The following is a 15,860-nucleotide window of genomic DNA, read 5'->3' as shown; positions in this document are numbered from 1 at the left end:
AAAAACAAATACGAACAATAAAAAATTTCCGTCTCTAAGTTTATTCCTTTTTTACAGTTAAAAACCTTTTAACAATTGAGATAAAAAATCTATAATATAATATTTACATACCTATACGTTTCACAGGAAATTAATTTAAACTAAAAGTGGAGTGACTTTCTCCGAATTCTTTTTCATTTGTTCAATTAATTTGAAAACTGGTTCGGCGCCCATATTCTCAAATTCTTCCTCTGACGTGCACTTGTCCAATGCATTTCTTATCCTATATTTCAATAATTCCTTCTCGTCATGACGCATATTTTGCATCGATACTTTGTAAATATCCAAGAATTTGACAATATTATCGGGTCGTATTTCCTCTGGAAATTCGTCAAGGTGATTCTTTAGATTCTCTACTTTCGAATAAAGTGATTTTAGAGTATCTTCAGCGCCCGGTGTGTCCATTTTATTAATAAGAAGCATTGCCGGCATATCGATTAAATCAGGATTGTAGAGTTCAATTTCCTTATTAAGCAGTACAATTGTCTCGAGAAAATTTCTATAAACATGCTTTGGGGACAATTGAAAACCCTGAATGTCAACGACGAACAATATCATTTTTGATCTTTCAATGTGCTTTAGAAATTTGTAACCCATACCGACATTTTGATGTGCTCCTTCTATTAAACCTGGTAAATCGCCGACTGTTATTTTTCTCAAATCTTTGAATCCCATTATTCCGATATTTGGTCTCACGGTGGTAACTGTAAACAAAAGTGATTTTCTTTTTTAGCAATCGTTTTCAATTTTTAGCTAAATGGTTCGTTGAATTAAAGTTTGAATATTATCGTACATGGATATTCGGCGACTTTAGGTGAAGCTCGAGAGATCGCTTTTAGGAGAGTACTTTTTCCCGCATTCGGAAAACCAACGACAGCAATGTCTGATATTAATTTCAAATCTAAAATTATTGTTCTAGCTTGACCCCTTTTTCCACAGTAATTTGTCTCCTTGCAACCGCCAACTCCACCATCTGCTATCTTCAATCTCGACATTGGTTCATTCACTTCTCCTGAAAATTGAATTTAGAATTCAGCTTTTGAAGCTATTTCCCTATTTGATAAGAATTAAAAGTTAAATAAATAATATAATAAAGAATAATCATAATTGTTCAAGACCGAAAACAGGCCCGTAAAGTCCGTAATTTTATTGAAAAAGGACGAAAAGTTCGTAAATTGTACGATATAATTTATAATACAAATGATTGCAGAAATTCAATTATGTTCAAAAATGTTTTTTTAATTCTCGTCAAAATTTAAATTATCTTTAAAAATATTAAAATTTTTCTCCGAAATTCAATTATTTTCAAAAATTTTAATACAATTCTTGGCAAAATTTAAATTATTTTCAAAAATGTTCCTCAATTCAATGATATTCAATAACTACTATTTTAATAAAATTTTCCAAAAGAATTCAAATATTTAAAAAAAATTAAATTTTTCAATTAAAAAATACAAATTTTTTATAAATATCTTCGTAATAATTCAATTATTTTCATAAATAATAGAGTAGAACGGGGTGAAATAGCCACATTTTTACATTTTAATTTATAAAATCTGAATTTAAAACTTTTTTCTCAAATTTCCAATTGGCATTGAAAGTTTAGTTATTAAGCTTGAATATTCTTGACGGAAATATTTTTTATCCCATGAAAGGACTAAGTTATAAGAGTTTTACGAAAGCTCTGCAAATGGCTTTTTTGTACCACCTGGTGGGGGGAGAAAGCCACCTCGCGATTTGAGCAAAATATGTTATTAATTTTGGTATTTTTATAGTTTTCCTTTATTTACATGACAAATAATCTTATTTTTAAAATATTTTAATAAATTTTAAAGAGCTTTTATCAAGGAAAATTGAATATAATGTTAAGTTTACCTGTTTTCGATTTACACTGCCAAGTTTTTGTACCTTTTTTTAAAGTCTTCCTTAAATTTCACCACAGATGCCATATTTTGTTGCAACCGTTTTTTCGTTGTTTATTTTTTAACGCACTTTATACTATTTTTTTGTCGTGTTTAATTAATTTTATTAAGTAAACACGCGAAAATTTTGTAAAATTAGAAGGTTAGTTTAAGTAGAAAACAAATGAATTTCACATAATATTCAATGGATTTTTGTCCCTGGCTTTTTCACCCCCAAGACCAGTTTTTCTAAAAGCTAAAATAAATTTTAAATTCAGTTCAATTTCCAAAAATTAACATTGTTTACGTTTTGAGTATAGTTTTCTCCTTATGTACAAACATTTACTTTTATTTCCCGTTCACTTAAACAGGTTGTAATATGTTCGAAAAGTTCATCGAAATATTATACGCAGAGCAACTAAAAAATTAAAATTACAATAAAAATTATATTAATATAGGTACAACATCCAAACTAGTATCAAAAGTTGCGTATTAACTGATAGTATTTATATTCTAAATAGCTGATAAATCGGTTTAATACTTTTCAAATAAAAGTCAAATGGCTTTTTTGCACAATGGCTATTTCACCCCGTTCTACTCTAAAACTCAAAGCAGAATTTCAATTATTTTCATAAATAATAAAACTCAATGCAGAATGTAAATTATTTTTAATACAATTTTAATTAAATTCTTCGAAAAATGTAATTATTCTTAAAAATTTTATTAAAATTCGTCGAGAGAATTTAATTACCCTTTAAAAATTTGTTGATGAAATTATTTATGAGAATTCAATTTTAAGAAACATTCAATTTATTATTCAAAAAATTATTTATTTTTGTATTGAAATAATTGAATTCTAGTAGAATTTTCTTTAAAAAAATTGATTTAAAAATGAATTTCAGTTAAAATTTTAGATTATACATAATGGAATATTAAAAGCACTATAGCGTGAATTTTTAGAAATAATAATTATTGAATTTTGAAAAGATTGCATATTAAAATCTTTGAAACTTTGAATTTTTCATAGGTACTTTTAACTGATAATTCTGTAGAAGAATTAACTTTTTTTGAAAAAGTTAAATTGCGAATTTTTTTAAAAATTATTTGAAGTTTTTATTTTTTAATATATATTTAAGTAATTGAAGAAGTTTCGAATAATTAAAATTTTGAAAAAAAATTATTAAAAGCAATGGATTTATAAAAGAATTTAGTTAAAAACACTAAAAAAAATTTAATTTTGAAGTGTTTACAAATTATTGCAGTTATTAAAATAAATTCTTCTTAGAGATTCAATTATTTTCACAAAAATAATAAAACTCATCGCACTCTCTAAATCTGAATTAGTAGAATTCTACTAAGAAATAAAATAAAATTCTTTATGAGAATTGAATTTTAAGAAACATTCAATTATTAAATAAATTATTTTTTATATTCAAATAATTGAATTCTAGTAGAATTTTTAATTAAAAATTTTATATTATTTGAAGTTTTTGCGAATTTATTGACGATTGACGATATTGACGATGAATTTACGGATAATTGAAATTTCGTAAAATTGAATATTGTTAACAAATGGATTTGAAAATTGTCAAAGAAGTTTTTCGAAAATTATTAAAAATAATTGATTTAACGAGAAATTTTTGTTAAAAATTCTTGAAAATAATAATTGAATTGAAATGATGAAAATAATTATAGTTATGAAAAAATTTAATTTATAGTTTTTAAGTAAAATGTTCTTTTATTTGACTCGGACTACTTATATTTTTGTCAGTAATTGGTCAGTAAAGTTCGTATTTTAAAATACTTTCACTGGTTCGAGCCCTGCAATAGGGATTAAAAGAAATAAGAGGAATAAGGAGAAAAATACCGATAACGATGCCATTTTCGTCATGAGCAACCACTCCGGTTGGAACTTTGATAATCAAATCATCTCCGACAGTGCCGATCAAACCACGTGCAGTACTGTTCATTCCTGGTTTAGCTTCCAATTTCCTTGCTCGTATCAATCTATCGGTGGCTTTTAATGTGTAATATTTTGATGCCTGAATAAAAACATTACCACCTCTTCCACCTTTTCCACCGTATTTTGGAAGTCCTGAACCACCATGACCAGCTTTCACATGTATTCGAAGATTATCCAAGAAACCTGTCCGCAGAAACTTTCTCATGGGCTGAAATAATAAGGAAAATCATTTTACTTTACCAAAATGAGTCAAATAACTAAAAAACCATTATTAATTAGCAAAAACAAATGTAATTTGTCCAGAATAAAAATTAAAACCTTGAATTCTTCCATACCTTTTCTTCTTTTGGTAGTTTTGTCGCGAAGAACAATATTCGACTTGTAAAAACCATATTTACTTGGTTTACTTGTAGTTTACTAAAGTTTATTTGGTATAACAAAATAATTTACCGCACATTTTTTTAAATGGACAAATTTTTATTTATGTTTATGGGTTATGTTTTCAATATCTTTGTTTTTGTATATCGTTTATAACGTTTATATTTTCGGTATTTTCACTGATTAACACGAATTTTCAAAATAAATGGTTAAATACACTATTCATTCTGTAAATGTTTATCAAAATTTGATAATTTCACTTTCTATTATCTTTTCTTTTGCATTAACCGCATTAACCGCATTAACCGATACAACGTGTTACGGAGTGATTTTTGAATCCGGTGGTGCGGGCGGCACAATCATCTGTGAATGTTGTGCACCAGTTAGCATCCATCTTGAATTTTCCCCCACCCAACTTGAATAGCCTTATAATATAAGGTTAACCATGATCCAAGTAACAAGGTCTCGCCAAAGTCGGGCTCAATTTTAACTCGGTTCGCGCACCATAAAAAAGCCGACCAATCATAGCGATTACCTGAAGCGACGACCATATTGAAGCGCTAAATTTTGAATCAAATACAGAAACAAATTTAAAGAACATAAAGAATAATAAATTAAAAGTAAAATAATTCTTTATTAAATATTAATATTTTTTATTAAATACTTATTATTAACTTGATACATAACATTCACATATATTTATTTATATATTTAAAAACATTACATTTATCTCTAATGCTGCAAGAACTGAAGGGACAATTTCTTTTCAATTTTCAGTGGATAAATGATGAGATAAATTTTGAGCCAGATTAACTAAGACAACCTTTTTTTATTTTGAATTTTTTTAGGAATTGTTAATAACAACATTCAATTTTAATATTAATTATTAACTATTATTGGGATTGCGAACATTACAGGGAATTGACCTTTTGCAAAATAAGGCATTAGTGGTAAATTAGTAGATAAATTAGATACTAAATAAACATTTTCCAAAAAGCGAATTATTAGTTATAATAATAATAATAATAATAATAATAATAAACATAAAAATAATAATTATTATTATTATTAATAATTCATTATTGACAATTATAATTTAATAATAATGTCATAATATTTATTATTATTATTTTTTCTATTCTTATTAGTAGAAAGCTTCAATTATTCGGTTTAAAGTTTCCACATTCATTTATCATTATGTATTAAATGCCCTATAAATAAATTGCATGTTTCTTTTTATTTTTTCTGTATAATTTCACTACATCAGTTTCAAAAAAAATTCACGCTATTTAGTATTAGCGAATTTTTTTACACGTTTTTTAGCTTTCCTTTTAGAATTTTTCTCATATACTTTCCTATTCAAAATTCGCAATCTTATGTGCGTTCGTGTACGTACCAGACACAATAATACCTTTATATCTAATTTATCCTCTAATTTATCACTAACCTTATTTGCAACTTTTTGATAAATTTTGTTTTCCTTGGAAAACGTTAAGCCATGAAAAGACTGAAACTCCTCTTCCATGATCTTGGCTGCCACAAGCAATTTATCTGAAGGATATTTTAGATATCCCTTAGACAAATGACAGATCCAGTCATTATCAGGTTGCTCTGGCAATCTGGATGTGTGACAACCAAGTGAATCATCTTTCCCAAAACGATATGCAACGTATCCTGCAATATATTTTAAGCCTTCTTCAGCCATTTTTTCAACTGCCATTTCTTTCTCTAATGATTCAAGTAGGTCCACTTCATTATTATTCGGTACATAATCTTTTGGACATTCAACTGTAATAGTACAATATATTATTTATATAATATAAAATTACAATAAAAAATACCCAAGTAGCACGTAATATTATTTTGTCTACATTATTTATATAATTACGTACTATTTGGAAAATGTTCAGAGCATATTGCAGCTGTAATGTATAAAATTATGATATTATTTATTGTTAAATTGTCATGTATCTTCGAAATTGAAATGCAACGTTTATATTATATTATATTATATTACATATTTCATTATATTATATTATATTATATTATATTATATTATATTACATTACATTACATTACATTACATTACATTACATTACATTACATTACATTACATTACATTACATTACATTACATTACATTACATTATATTATATTATATTATATTATATTATATTATATTATATTATATTATATTATATTATATTATATTATATTATATTATATTATATTATATTATATTATATTATATTATATTATATTATATTATATTATATTATATTATATTATATTATATTATATTATATTATATTATATTATATTATATTATATTATATTATATTATATTATATTATATTATATTATATTATATTATATTATATTATATTATATTATATTATATTACATATTTTATTATATATTTTATTAGTTCAGAATAAGTCTCCTTATATTTAACTTTTTAAAATCGTTTATGATAGTACAGTTATGCAATGTCTTTAAGCTTACCGTATTTTACGTTGATTTTTGGGTTTTTGCAAACTTTAAGCCACTGTTTGCGATAAAATTCAGTTTTCGGAAAAGTAAACATACTTAAAGCTGGTTTATTTTTATCATACTTATTTTTGCAACCAGCAACTGCACATACGTTCGGCATTTTTATCTAAGAAACATATATAAATATGTGAGTAATAAAATTAATGTAATTATGTAAAAATTATTTTATTATATTATTATTTTATGTTATTAATAAACCTATATTAATTTGTTAATGAATTAAAAATTTTAAGAAAATTATGCTACTATATTTAAATTTCTAAGAAAAAATTCCCTAGTTCAAAAGAAGATAGAATGAAATCGGTCCATTTATTAAAAAGGTGGCGCTACTTTATTATTGTAAATTTGAATATTTCAGTTTAGTTCAACTCTGTCGCGAGCTGACACATTTCCAAATTTCGCCTCCTCGATCATAATTTTAATTCCTTCTTTTAACAACTAGTAATTATTAAATAAATTTAGATTATTTTAAAAATTCACAATTTTGAAACCTAATTTTTATTGAACCGTTTTTGACAAGCGCCTAAATTTCAAACATCAGATAAAAATTTCCAATTTTGCCACGTGAGATTATATTTCATGAATACTTATCTTTCTCAAATTTCATTATTTTAATGAACCAAACAAATTCAATTATTTAGTTTTTATGGAAACAGCGAGTATAAATCGAAATAATTTTTATAAGGAATAATAATTAATATCTGTATTGCGTACTGTATATACTTACCGCTATAAAATCCTCGTGTGATTAATTGTTTGTATGTGTTTATATTTTCTCTCTTTAATAAAAAATTAAACTAAAAGAATTATGCAGTCACAAATATACAGTCACATATTATTATTATGCATATCACTTTTAACTTTCAATATATATACTGAGACGAAACTCCAGTAAGGACTAAACTGCTGCGTGGCACAGATTCACTTCGGTACAGAATTTAAATCATTAAAAGGTGATTAGTTGGCCACGTTTCTAGGTGAATCAGAGTATTTTCACTCTATTTTCACCTGGAAAACCTTAAAAATTTAGGGAATATTATAAATCTGAAAGAAACCTGGAAGAGCCAGTGAATGTTGCTTGGAATCTTGAAAATCAAATTACTATTTATTGCAATATTTATTATTATTATTAATAACTTTATATTTATTAATATTAATACTAATTAAAAATAATAATTATTATTAAAAATAAAATAACATTCATAATAATTTATTAATATTAATTACCATTTATTGTAATATTTATTATTATTATTATCAATAATTTTATACGTATTAATATTAATAATAACAATTAATAATATTTATTATTAAAAATAAAAATATATTAATAACAATAACAATCTTATTTTCTGGATTTGAAACACATTTAAAAATACGCGGCTAGACTTTCAATATGGTCGTCACTTCGTCCGCATTCTGATTGGTGCTTGGTTCCACGTTTTTTTTGCCTGCGCGTGGCGAGACCTTGTTACTTGGATCATGAGGTTAACTATATATGTTGGTCACACATAGATATGGCTGCATGCTCTGCAACAGGCCACTAAAGAAGAAGAAGAAGAAGAAGTCTGACTTGCACTTTATTTTAAACACATTTCTTTCACTTGTATTGATAATATTATTGAATTTTTTAGAATTATATATGTAATAAGTGTCTTTTTTTGGAAAGAGTGAGTAAATTAAAAAAATGCCACAATATTCGAGTAAGTAAAATAGAAAATGTTTTTATAAATTTCTAACCTATAATTAATACGTTAACATTTATAGAAAATAAAGGGATATATTCTAAAACTGTATGAAAATTGTTTTTTTTAGTTAAAGTGAAATGGGGTAAGGAGCTTTTTCCGAATGTAGAAGTTAATACGGACGAGGAACCGATGCTTTTTAAGGCACAACTATTTGCATTGACGGGTGTTCAACCAGAGAGACAAAAAGTTATGCTTAAAGGAATGACGCTCAAGGACGAGGACTGGGGAATAATGAAACTCAAGGACGTAAGTTTTTCTCCTTTTTGAGACGTTGGATTTTATTGATTAGATTTTAATATTAATTTCCTGTTCATCAGGGTGTTACTGTTTTGATGATGGGCTCGAAAGAGGAAGACGTGCCAATGGAGCCTACCGAGAAACCTCTATTTCTCGAGGATATGAATGAATCTGAATTGGCAACTGCTCTAGATTTGCCGGCAGGTTTGACTAATCTTGGTAACACCTGTTATTTAAATGCGACAGTTCAGTGCTTAAAGACTGTACCTGAATTGCGTGACGCTCTAAAGGATTTTCCTGGCGGACTTGCCTCCACCGGTAATTCGTTTATTGTACCTGCTCAGAGTATTACAGCGGCTCTTCGTGATTTATATGAGGGTATGGATAAAGGAGCCTCCCTGCCGCCAGTTGTTTTAGTTCAAATGGTGCATTTAGCTTTTCCACGTTTCGCCGAGAAATCGGACCACGGTGGCTTTCAACAGCAAGACGCCAATGAATGTTGGACTGAAATTATTCGAATGTTGAAGGACAAATTGCCGTCCAAGGTATTAATAATAATCTAATAATTAACATTTTTAAACGTAAAAAGATCTTTAGAAGGGTTACCACAGAGAATTCAAGGGAAAGTCAGGGAAATGCAACAACGAATTTTTTAAAATAATTTTACATCTTTACTTAAAAATGTATTTTTTAATACTTAATCTTTATTTAGATATTATTTTTTTATTTTTAAACTAGCCAGGGTGGACCGGGAAAAAGTACTATAAAAATATTCAATTTCTAGAATTTATAAGAAAATTATATGAATTTTGTTGTCCAACGTAACAGACTTAGAAAAAGAAAATATTAAATTTAATTTTAAATTCTTTCTATTTCTAACAATAATTAAACAAAATATAATTTTAATTCAATTTGTTTAAAAAAATTTCACATCCTATAAAATAGTGAAAAATAAATCAATTTAAAATTTTTTTTTGCAATAATATTATAACAAAACAAATTTGAATTATTAAAAATTTGAACTGATTAGAACAAAAGTGATACGAAATTTATAAAAATTAATTTTTAAATAATAAATAAAGTAAATAAAAATAAATAAAATTTCTTTTCTTATAGAAAATAAATTTTTAAAAAACCGTATTTTGCATTAATATCAATTAGTTTTTTTTACAATTATTCATAAGAAAATTTTTCTATATTTTAGAATGTTAAATTAATATTAGATACCTACTAATATTATTATAAATTGAATTTTAAAAAATTTCAAATTGAAGTTTTTAATAAGTTAGGTACAATAGCAATTCTTAAAAATTATTTAAATTTAAAGGATTTGAAATTTGAATACCTATATGGAAAAATAATGGATAATAATTAAATATTTATTTCAAAAAATCTATTTAAGTTCAAAATTTTTTTTAGAGTAAAGTAAAATATTTTTAGGATTTGGGAAAAAGTCAAAGTTTTGTCTAAAAATCAGGAAATTCTTTCAATCTTTCATGGAATAATTTATTTTCAGAGTTATTCTTTATGACCGTTAATTTTTTTTTATGAAAAAAGTGGTCACCCTGCTAGCAAATGTTACGCGCGGAACGTCATGTTCCATTTATACATGAATTTTTGAATAATTTCAGATTCAAACTTTAAGAAAATTCAATTATTTTTAAACAAAATTTTAATAACATTTCACGAACGAATATAATTATTTACTACTTTTTTTACTTTATGCTACTATTTGGGTACTTTTTTTTAGATTTCAGCTTCTAAAAGCTACTATTTCTTGTTTTCTTTAGAATTTCCACTACTTTAAATTCGCTAATACTAAAAATTAAAAAACTAAAATTCTCAAAAATTATAATCCAATTCTTTAAAACGATTCAATTATTTTCATAAATATGTAATAAAATTTTCACTGGAATGTAATTAATTTAGAGTATCATTTTCAAAAAAATCAATTATTTAACAAAATTTCCATACAGTTCTTCAAAATAAATCAATTGCTTTCACTAATATTAACATTTTTCATAGAAATTCAAATTTTTTAAAAAATTTTTGATAAAATTCTAAGTAAGAATTCAATTATTTTTAATACTATTTTAAATTAATTATTCAAAAAATTCAATTATTTTCAAAAATAACAAAATTTTTTCACAGAAATTCAATTCTTTTTAAACATTTTAATAAAATATTCTTCGCAAGAATTTAATTATTTTCATAAATAATAAAATTCTTCTAAAGAATTCAATTATTTTTGAAAATTTTAATAAAATCCTTAGCAACTGTTCAATATTATTTTCATAAATAATAAAATTCATCGCAGGATTTTAATTATTTTTAATACAATTTTACAAGAATTGTACAAAAAATTGAATTCAATTGTTTTCAAATATTTTAATAAAATTGTTCAAAAGGAATCAATCATTTTAAATACAATTTTAACTACATTTTTTTGAAATAGTTCAATTATTCTTTTAGATTTTAATAAAATTTTTCCCAAGAATTCAATTATTTAGGTACATAAAGAATTCTTTTTGATATAATTCAATATGTCGATAAATAACAAAATTATTCCTGACAATTCAATTATTTTGAGGCATTTAATTAAAATTCTTTGGAAAATTCAATTATTGTTTTCACAAGAATTGAATTATTTTTAAAAATAATAAATTTCTTCTTGAGAATTCAATTATTTTCATGAATAACAAAATGTTTTTTAGGAATTCAATTATTTTCAAAAAAATTTAATAAAATACCACACAGAGATTCAATTATTGTCAAAAATTTTAATAGAATTCTTTGTAAAATTTAATTATTTTTAAAAACTTTTCGGAATTCAATGATTTTCAATATCTACTATTTTCATAAAATTTCCAAATAGAATTTAATTATTTAAAAAAAGTTTTGTAAAAATCTTCATATAAGAATTCAATTCTTTAAATTAGAATTTGCTTAAAATAAATATTTTTGATGAAAATTAGAAAAAAAAGTCAGGAAAATAAAATATTGAATGAGATTTTTGTCTGTTTTGTGAAGTCTCTAAAACGAGTTTTCTTGGTCGTCAAGTTTAATTTTTCAATAACTACTTTTTTACTACTTTTTTTAGTTTGAAAGCTACTTTTTGCTACTTTTTTAAAGTTAATTATCGAGTGCAAAGTCTGCAATTATTTTCAAAAAAATTTCACGAAAGAATTCAATTGTTTTTTAATCCGTTATAAAATATTACGAAAAATTCAATTATTTTTTAAAAATAGTAAAATTTTTTGCAAAAATTAAATTATATTCAAAATAATTTCAGGAATGAATTCAATTTTTTTTCTTAATTCGTTATAAAAAATTTCAATAGAATTCAATTAGTTTCTAAAATTTTAATAAATTCTTCGGAAAAATTCAATTATATTTATAAATAGTAAAATTCATTGCAAAAATTCAATTTTTTTCTTAATTCGTTATAAAATTATTCAAAATAATTCAATTATTTTCTAAAATTTTTATAAAATTCAATAATTAAATGTTCAGTTTTAACTATTCACAAACACGATTATTTTAAAAACTTGAAAGAAATTTTTTTTTAAATTCAATTATTTTCAAAATTTTTAATTAAAATTATTAAAAAAAACTCCAATATTTAAAAAAAAGTGCAAAGAAATTTTTCAAAAAGAATTTAATTAGAATTTTCAAAAATTTAAACAAAATTCTTTACGAGAATTCAATTATTTTCCTAAATAATAAAATTCTTCTAACGAATTCCATTATGAAATTTTTTGATAAAATTTATTGCAACAATTAGATGATTTCAATACATCAATTTTAAAATTGAAAATATTTAAAAGGAAAATTTTTTAAAAAAGTTAAGAAACAAACTGAAATTACCTGAATACAACGATTATTAATATAGATTAATTAATTTCAATTGGTTCTCTGCAGGAATATCCGAATGCAATTGGCGACAGTGAGCAGAGAAGTAAACATTCTTCTTTAATTGAACAGTATTTCGGTGGGACATTTGACACTGAATTAAAATGCGTCGAATCGGAAGAGGAGACGCCATCGAAAGGAAAAGAGGATTTCTTACAACTCAGTTGTTTTATTTCGACGGATGTCAAGTATATGCATTCGGGACTCAGAAATAAAATGCAGGAACAAATTACCAAAAATTCATCAACTTTAGGACGAGATGCAATTTACACTAAAACGGTAATTATACGAAAGAGGAAATGTTTAATGAATAAATTTAACGAATTCTCAATTCATTTTAGTCGAAGATTAGCAGGCTGCCAGCGTATTTGACAATACAATTTGTTCGTTTCTATTACAAAGAAAAGGAAGCGATAAACGCCAAGATACTCAAAGATGTCAAATTTCCCCTCGAGTTTGACGCTTTCGAATTGTGCTCACCTGAACTACAACAAAAGCTTATTCCTGTTAGGGAAAAATTCAAGGAACTTGAGGACAAACAATTGGAGGATGCTCGCAATATGAAAGAGAAACGAAACAAGAATGACGATAAAGAGCAGAAAACGACACAAGAACCCTTCAGTTTCGAAAATGGTGAATAAATTACTTTTCTAAAACTTATTTCTAGAAAATAGAGTTACAAACATTTTAATTAATGTAACTAAATGTGATTCTATAATTTTAATTGCAGATCTTGGCTCAAACAACAGTGGCTATTACACATTACAAGCAGTTTTGACGCATCAAGGACGTTCGAGTAGTAGTGGACATTACGTGGCATGGGTACGTCAAAAAGGTGACACTTGGATAAAATGTGATGACGATAATGTTAGTATAATAACGAGTGAAGATATCCTAAAATTAAGCGGCGGTGGCGATTGGCATTGCGCCTATGTCTTACTCTATGGACCTCGTATCCTCGAAATTCCAATTGCCGACGAAACTGCCACTGAATAACAATTTTTTCATTTTTATTTTTTTAATACTCGTCCTGGAGTTACAATTTATAATAACGATTTTTATAATTGATATAGGCTAGTTAAATTAATTAGAGATTTAAAAGCAGTGAAAAAAAAGAAAATTTGAGAGACTGATTCAAAAGAATTATTATGAGACGATATTTCGTCATCATCTTCGATTATTATTATATATAAAAACTGAATAGTTACATTTTTCAGTGGCAAGCTTTTGAAATCTTTTTAAAAATGAAAAATGTTAACTGTTATTCCAATTATTCGTCGACTTAATAAATCTAATTATTCTGTGAATAATAGAAAGTTGTTTATAAAGTATGAATTTTTGGAATTCTATAACATCATTTTTTTTTTAATTTTTAATGTTTTTTGGGTGCGATATTTCGCACTGGGCGATTGTTTGAATGCTTTAATATGTTAATTATGAATGAATATAATATTGATGAGCGGAATTTATAACATGGACGCGAATCATAAAACAGTGACACTATTTGCTAAATAATTAACATGTTTGATAAAGTTGATATAACAAGCCACTGGACTTTTTTTTCCTAACATTTTCAATTCCAGGGCTCGAATTAGGTCCGTAAATTTGCTTCAAGTTCGTAAAATTCAGTTTTTTGAAAAAAGGTCGTATATTGTACGATATAATTTGGAGAATATTAGAAAAATACAAATGATTGCAGAAATTCAATTATTTTCAAAAATAATAAAATTCTTCTCATAAATTCAATTATGTTAAAAAATTTATAAAAATTCTCGACAAAATTTCAATTATCTTTAAAACTAATAAAATTCTTTTCCGAAATTAAATTATTTTCAAAAATTTTAATTCAATTTTTTAATATCTTTTCAATGATTTTTAATAAAATTTTCCAAAAGAATTCAATTATTTCGAAAAAATTTTAATATAATTCTACGCAAAAATTTAATTATTTTCATAAAGAATAAAAATTTTACAGGAATTCAAGTATTTGCAAATTTTTTATTTTCTTCGCAATAATTCAATTATTTTCAAGAGTAATAAAATTCTTCGCAGAAATTGAATTATTTTCACAAATAATAAAACTCATCGCAGAATTTCAATTATTTTTAATCCAATTTTAATCAAATTTCTCGAAAAATGTAATTATTCTTAAAAAAATTTATTAAAATTCGTCAAAAAAAATTCAATAATTTAAAAATTAATAATAATAAAGTACATATTACGGTAATCTGTTCGCAGTTTGAAGTTAGTTGTTGTTTGCTTTTTTGTTTCTTAACTTTTTTATAATTTTTGTTTTCAAATATTTTCAATTTTAAAATGAATGTATTGAACATCATCGAATTGTTGCAAAGAATTTTATCAAAAAATTTAATAATAATAGAATTCCTTCAAACAATTTTATTATTTAAGAAAATTACTGAATTCTCGGGAATAATTTTATTAAAATTTTGAAAAATCCTAATTAAATTCTTTTGAAGAATTTCTTTGAATTTTTTTTAAACTAATGGAGTTTCTTTAATAATTTTAATTGAAAATTTTGAAAGCAATTTAATTTTATGAAGAAGAATTTTATTAAAATTGTATTGAAAATAATTGAATTCTTGTGAAGAATTTTACTATTTATAAAAATAATTGAATTGTTCTGAAGAATTCATTAAAATTTTAGAAAATAAATAAATTTTATGTTAATATTTGAAAATTTTAAGTCTTTCGAAGAATTCTATTAAAATTGTTTTGAAAATAATTGAATTTCTGCAAAGGATTTTACTATTTATAAAAATAATTTAATTATTGCGAAGAATTTTACTATTTATAAAAATAATTTAAATGTTTCGAAGAATTTATTAAAATTTTAAGAAATAATTAAATTGTTATGAAGAATTTTATAGAAATATTTGAAAATAATAAAATTTTTCGAGAAATTCAATTAAAGTTGTTTCGAAAATAATTAAATTTCTTTATAGAATTTTATTAAAATTAAGTATACCTATTCAAAATAATTGAATTCATCACAAGCATTTTATTATTTTTTGAAAATAATTGAATTTTTTCAATTTTTTGACGAATATATTTAAAAATTGCATTGAAAGTAATTTAATTTTTATATAGAATTTTTTAAAAATATTTTGA

The 15,860-nt window shown here is 24.2% G+C and overlaps 3 protein-coding genes across 3 annotated transcripts; 1 reads left to right on the top strand and 2 right to left on the bottom strand.

The window, feature by feature from the left end:
- Positions 1–25: 25 nt before the first annotated feature.
- On the bottom strand, positions 26–4,654 carry LOC122497937 (GTP-binding protein 10 homolog). Its single transcript, XM_043605368.1, has 4 exons — positions 4,239–4,654; positions 3,808–4,111; positions 833–1,051; positions 26–743 (listed from the first exon to the last, which is right to left on the bottom strand). The coding sequence occupies exons 1-4, from the start codon at positions 4,293–4,295 to the stop codon at positions 136–138; spliced, it is 1,188 nt and encodes a 395-aa protein (XP_043461303.1). The 5' UTR covers positions 4,296–4,654; the 3' UTR covers positions 26–135.
- Positions 4,655–5,522: 868 nt separating this feature from the next.
- Positions 5,523–7,967, bottom strand: LOC122497939. The gene is made up of 3 exons (XM_043605369.1): positions 7,562–7,967; positions 6,787–6,940; positions 5,523–6,069 (listed from the first exon to the last, which is right to left on the bottom strand). Exons 2-3 carry the CDS (start codon positions 6,932–6,934, stop codon positions 5,567–5,569), a joined length of 651 nt encoding a protein of 216 aa, XP_043461304.1. The 5' UTR covers positions 6,935–6,940; positions 7,562–7,967; the 3' UTR covers positions 5,523–5,566.
- A 368-nt stretch (positions 7,968–8,335) lies between these two features.
- Positions 8,336–14,276, top strand: LOC122497934 (ubiquitin carboxyl-terminal hydrolase 14). Its single transcript, XM_043605364.1, has 6 exons — positions 8,336–8,537; positions 8,650–8,828; positions 8,900–9,364; positions 12,741–13,010; positions 13,073–13,364; positions 13,462–14,276. The coding sequence occupies exons 1-6, from the start codon at positions 8,522–8,524 to the stop codon at positions 13,725–13,727; spliced, it is 1,488 nt and encodes a 495-aa protein (XP_043461299.1). The 5' UTR covers positions 8,336–8,521; the 3' UTR covers positions 13,728–14,276.
- Positions 14,277–15,860: the final 1,584 nt, after the last annotated feature.

The sequence above is a fragment of the Leptopilina heterotoma genome, unplaced genomic scaffold, assembly GCF_015476425.1.
Source record: "Leptopilina heterotoma isolate Lh14 unplaced genomic scaffold, ASM1547642v1 Lhet_14, whole genome shotgun sequence".
NCBI lineage: Eukaryota > Metazoa > Arthropoda > Insecta > Hymenoptera > Figitidae > Leptopilina > Leptopilina heterotoma.
The sequence above is the reverse complement of the archived record's forward strand: the minus strand, read 5'-3'. Positions and strand labels throughout refer to the sequence as shown.

Coding starts and splice junctions, on each gene's coding strand:
- LOC122497939 (XM_043605369.1), bottom strand. CDS start 6,934: ATGCCGAACGTATGTGCAGTTGCTGGTTGCAAAAATAAGTATGATAAA. Junction 6,070..6,786: donor AAAAATCAACGTAAAATACG/GTAAGCTTAAAG, acceptor GTACTATTACAG/TTGAATGTCCAAAAGATTAT.
- LOC122497937 (XM_043605368.1), bottom strand. CDS start 4,295: ATGGTTTTTACAAGTCGAATATTGTTCTTCGCGACAAAACTACCAAAA. Junction 4,112..4,238: donor AACTACCAAAAGAAGAAAAG/GTATGGAAGAAT, acceptor TTATTATTTCAG/CCCATGAGAAAGTTTCTGCG. Junction 744..832: donor TAAAGTCGCCGAATATCCAT/GTACGATAATAT, acceptor TTTTGTTTACAG/TTACCACCGTGAGACCAAAT.
- LOC122497934 (XM_043605364.1), top strand. Junction 8,829..8,899: donor GAATAATGAAACTCAAGGAC/GTAAGTTTTTCT, acceptor CCTGTTCATCAG/GGTGTTACTGTTTTGATGAT. Junction 9,365..12,740: donor AGGACAAATTGCCGTCCAAG/GTATTAATAATA, acceptor GGTTCTCTGCAG/GAATATCCGAATGCAATTGG.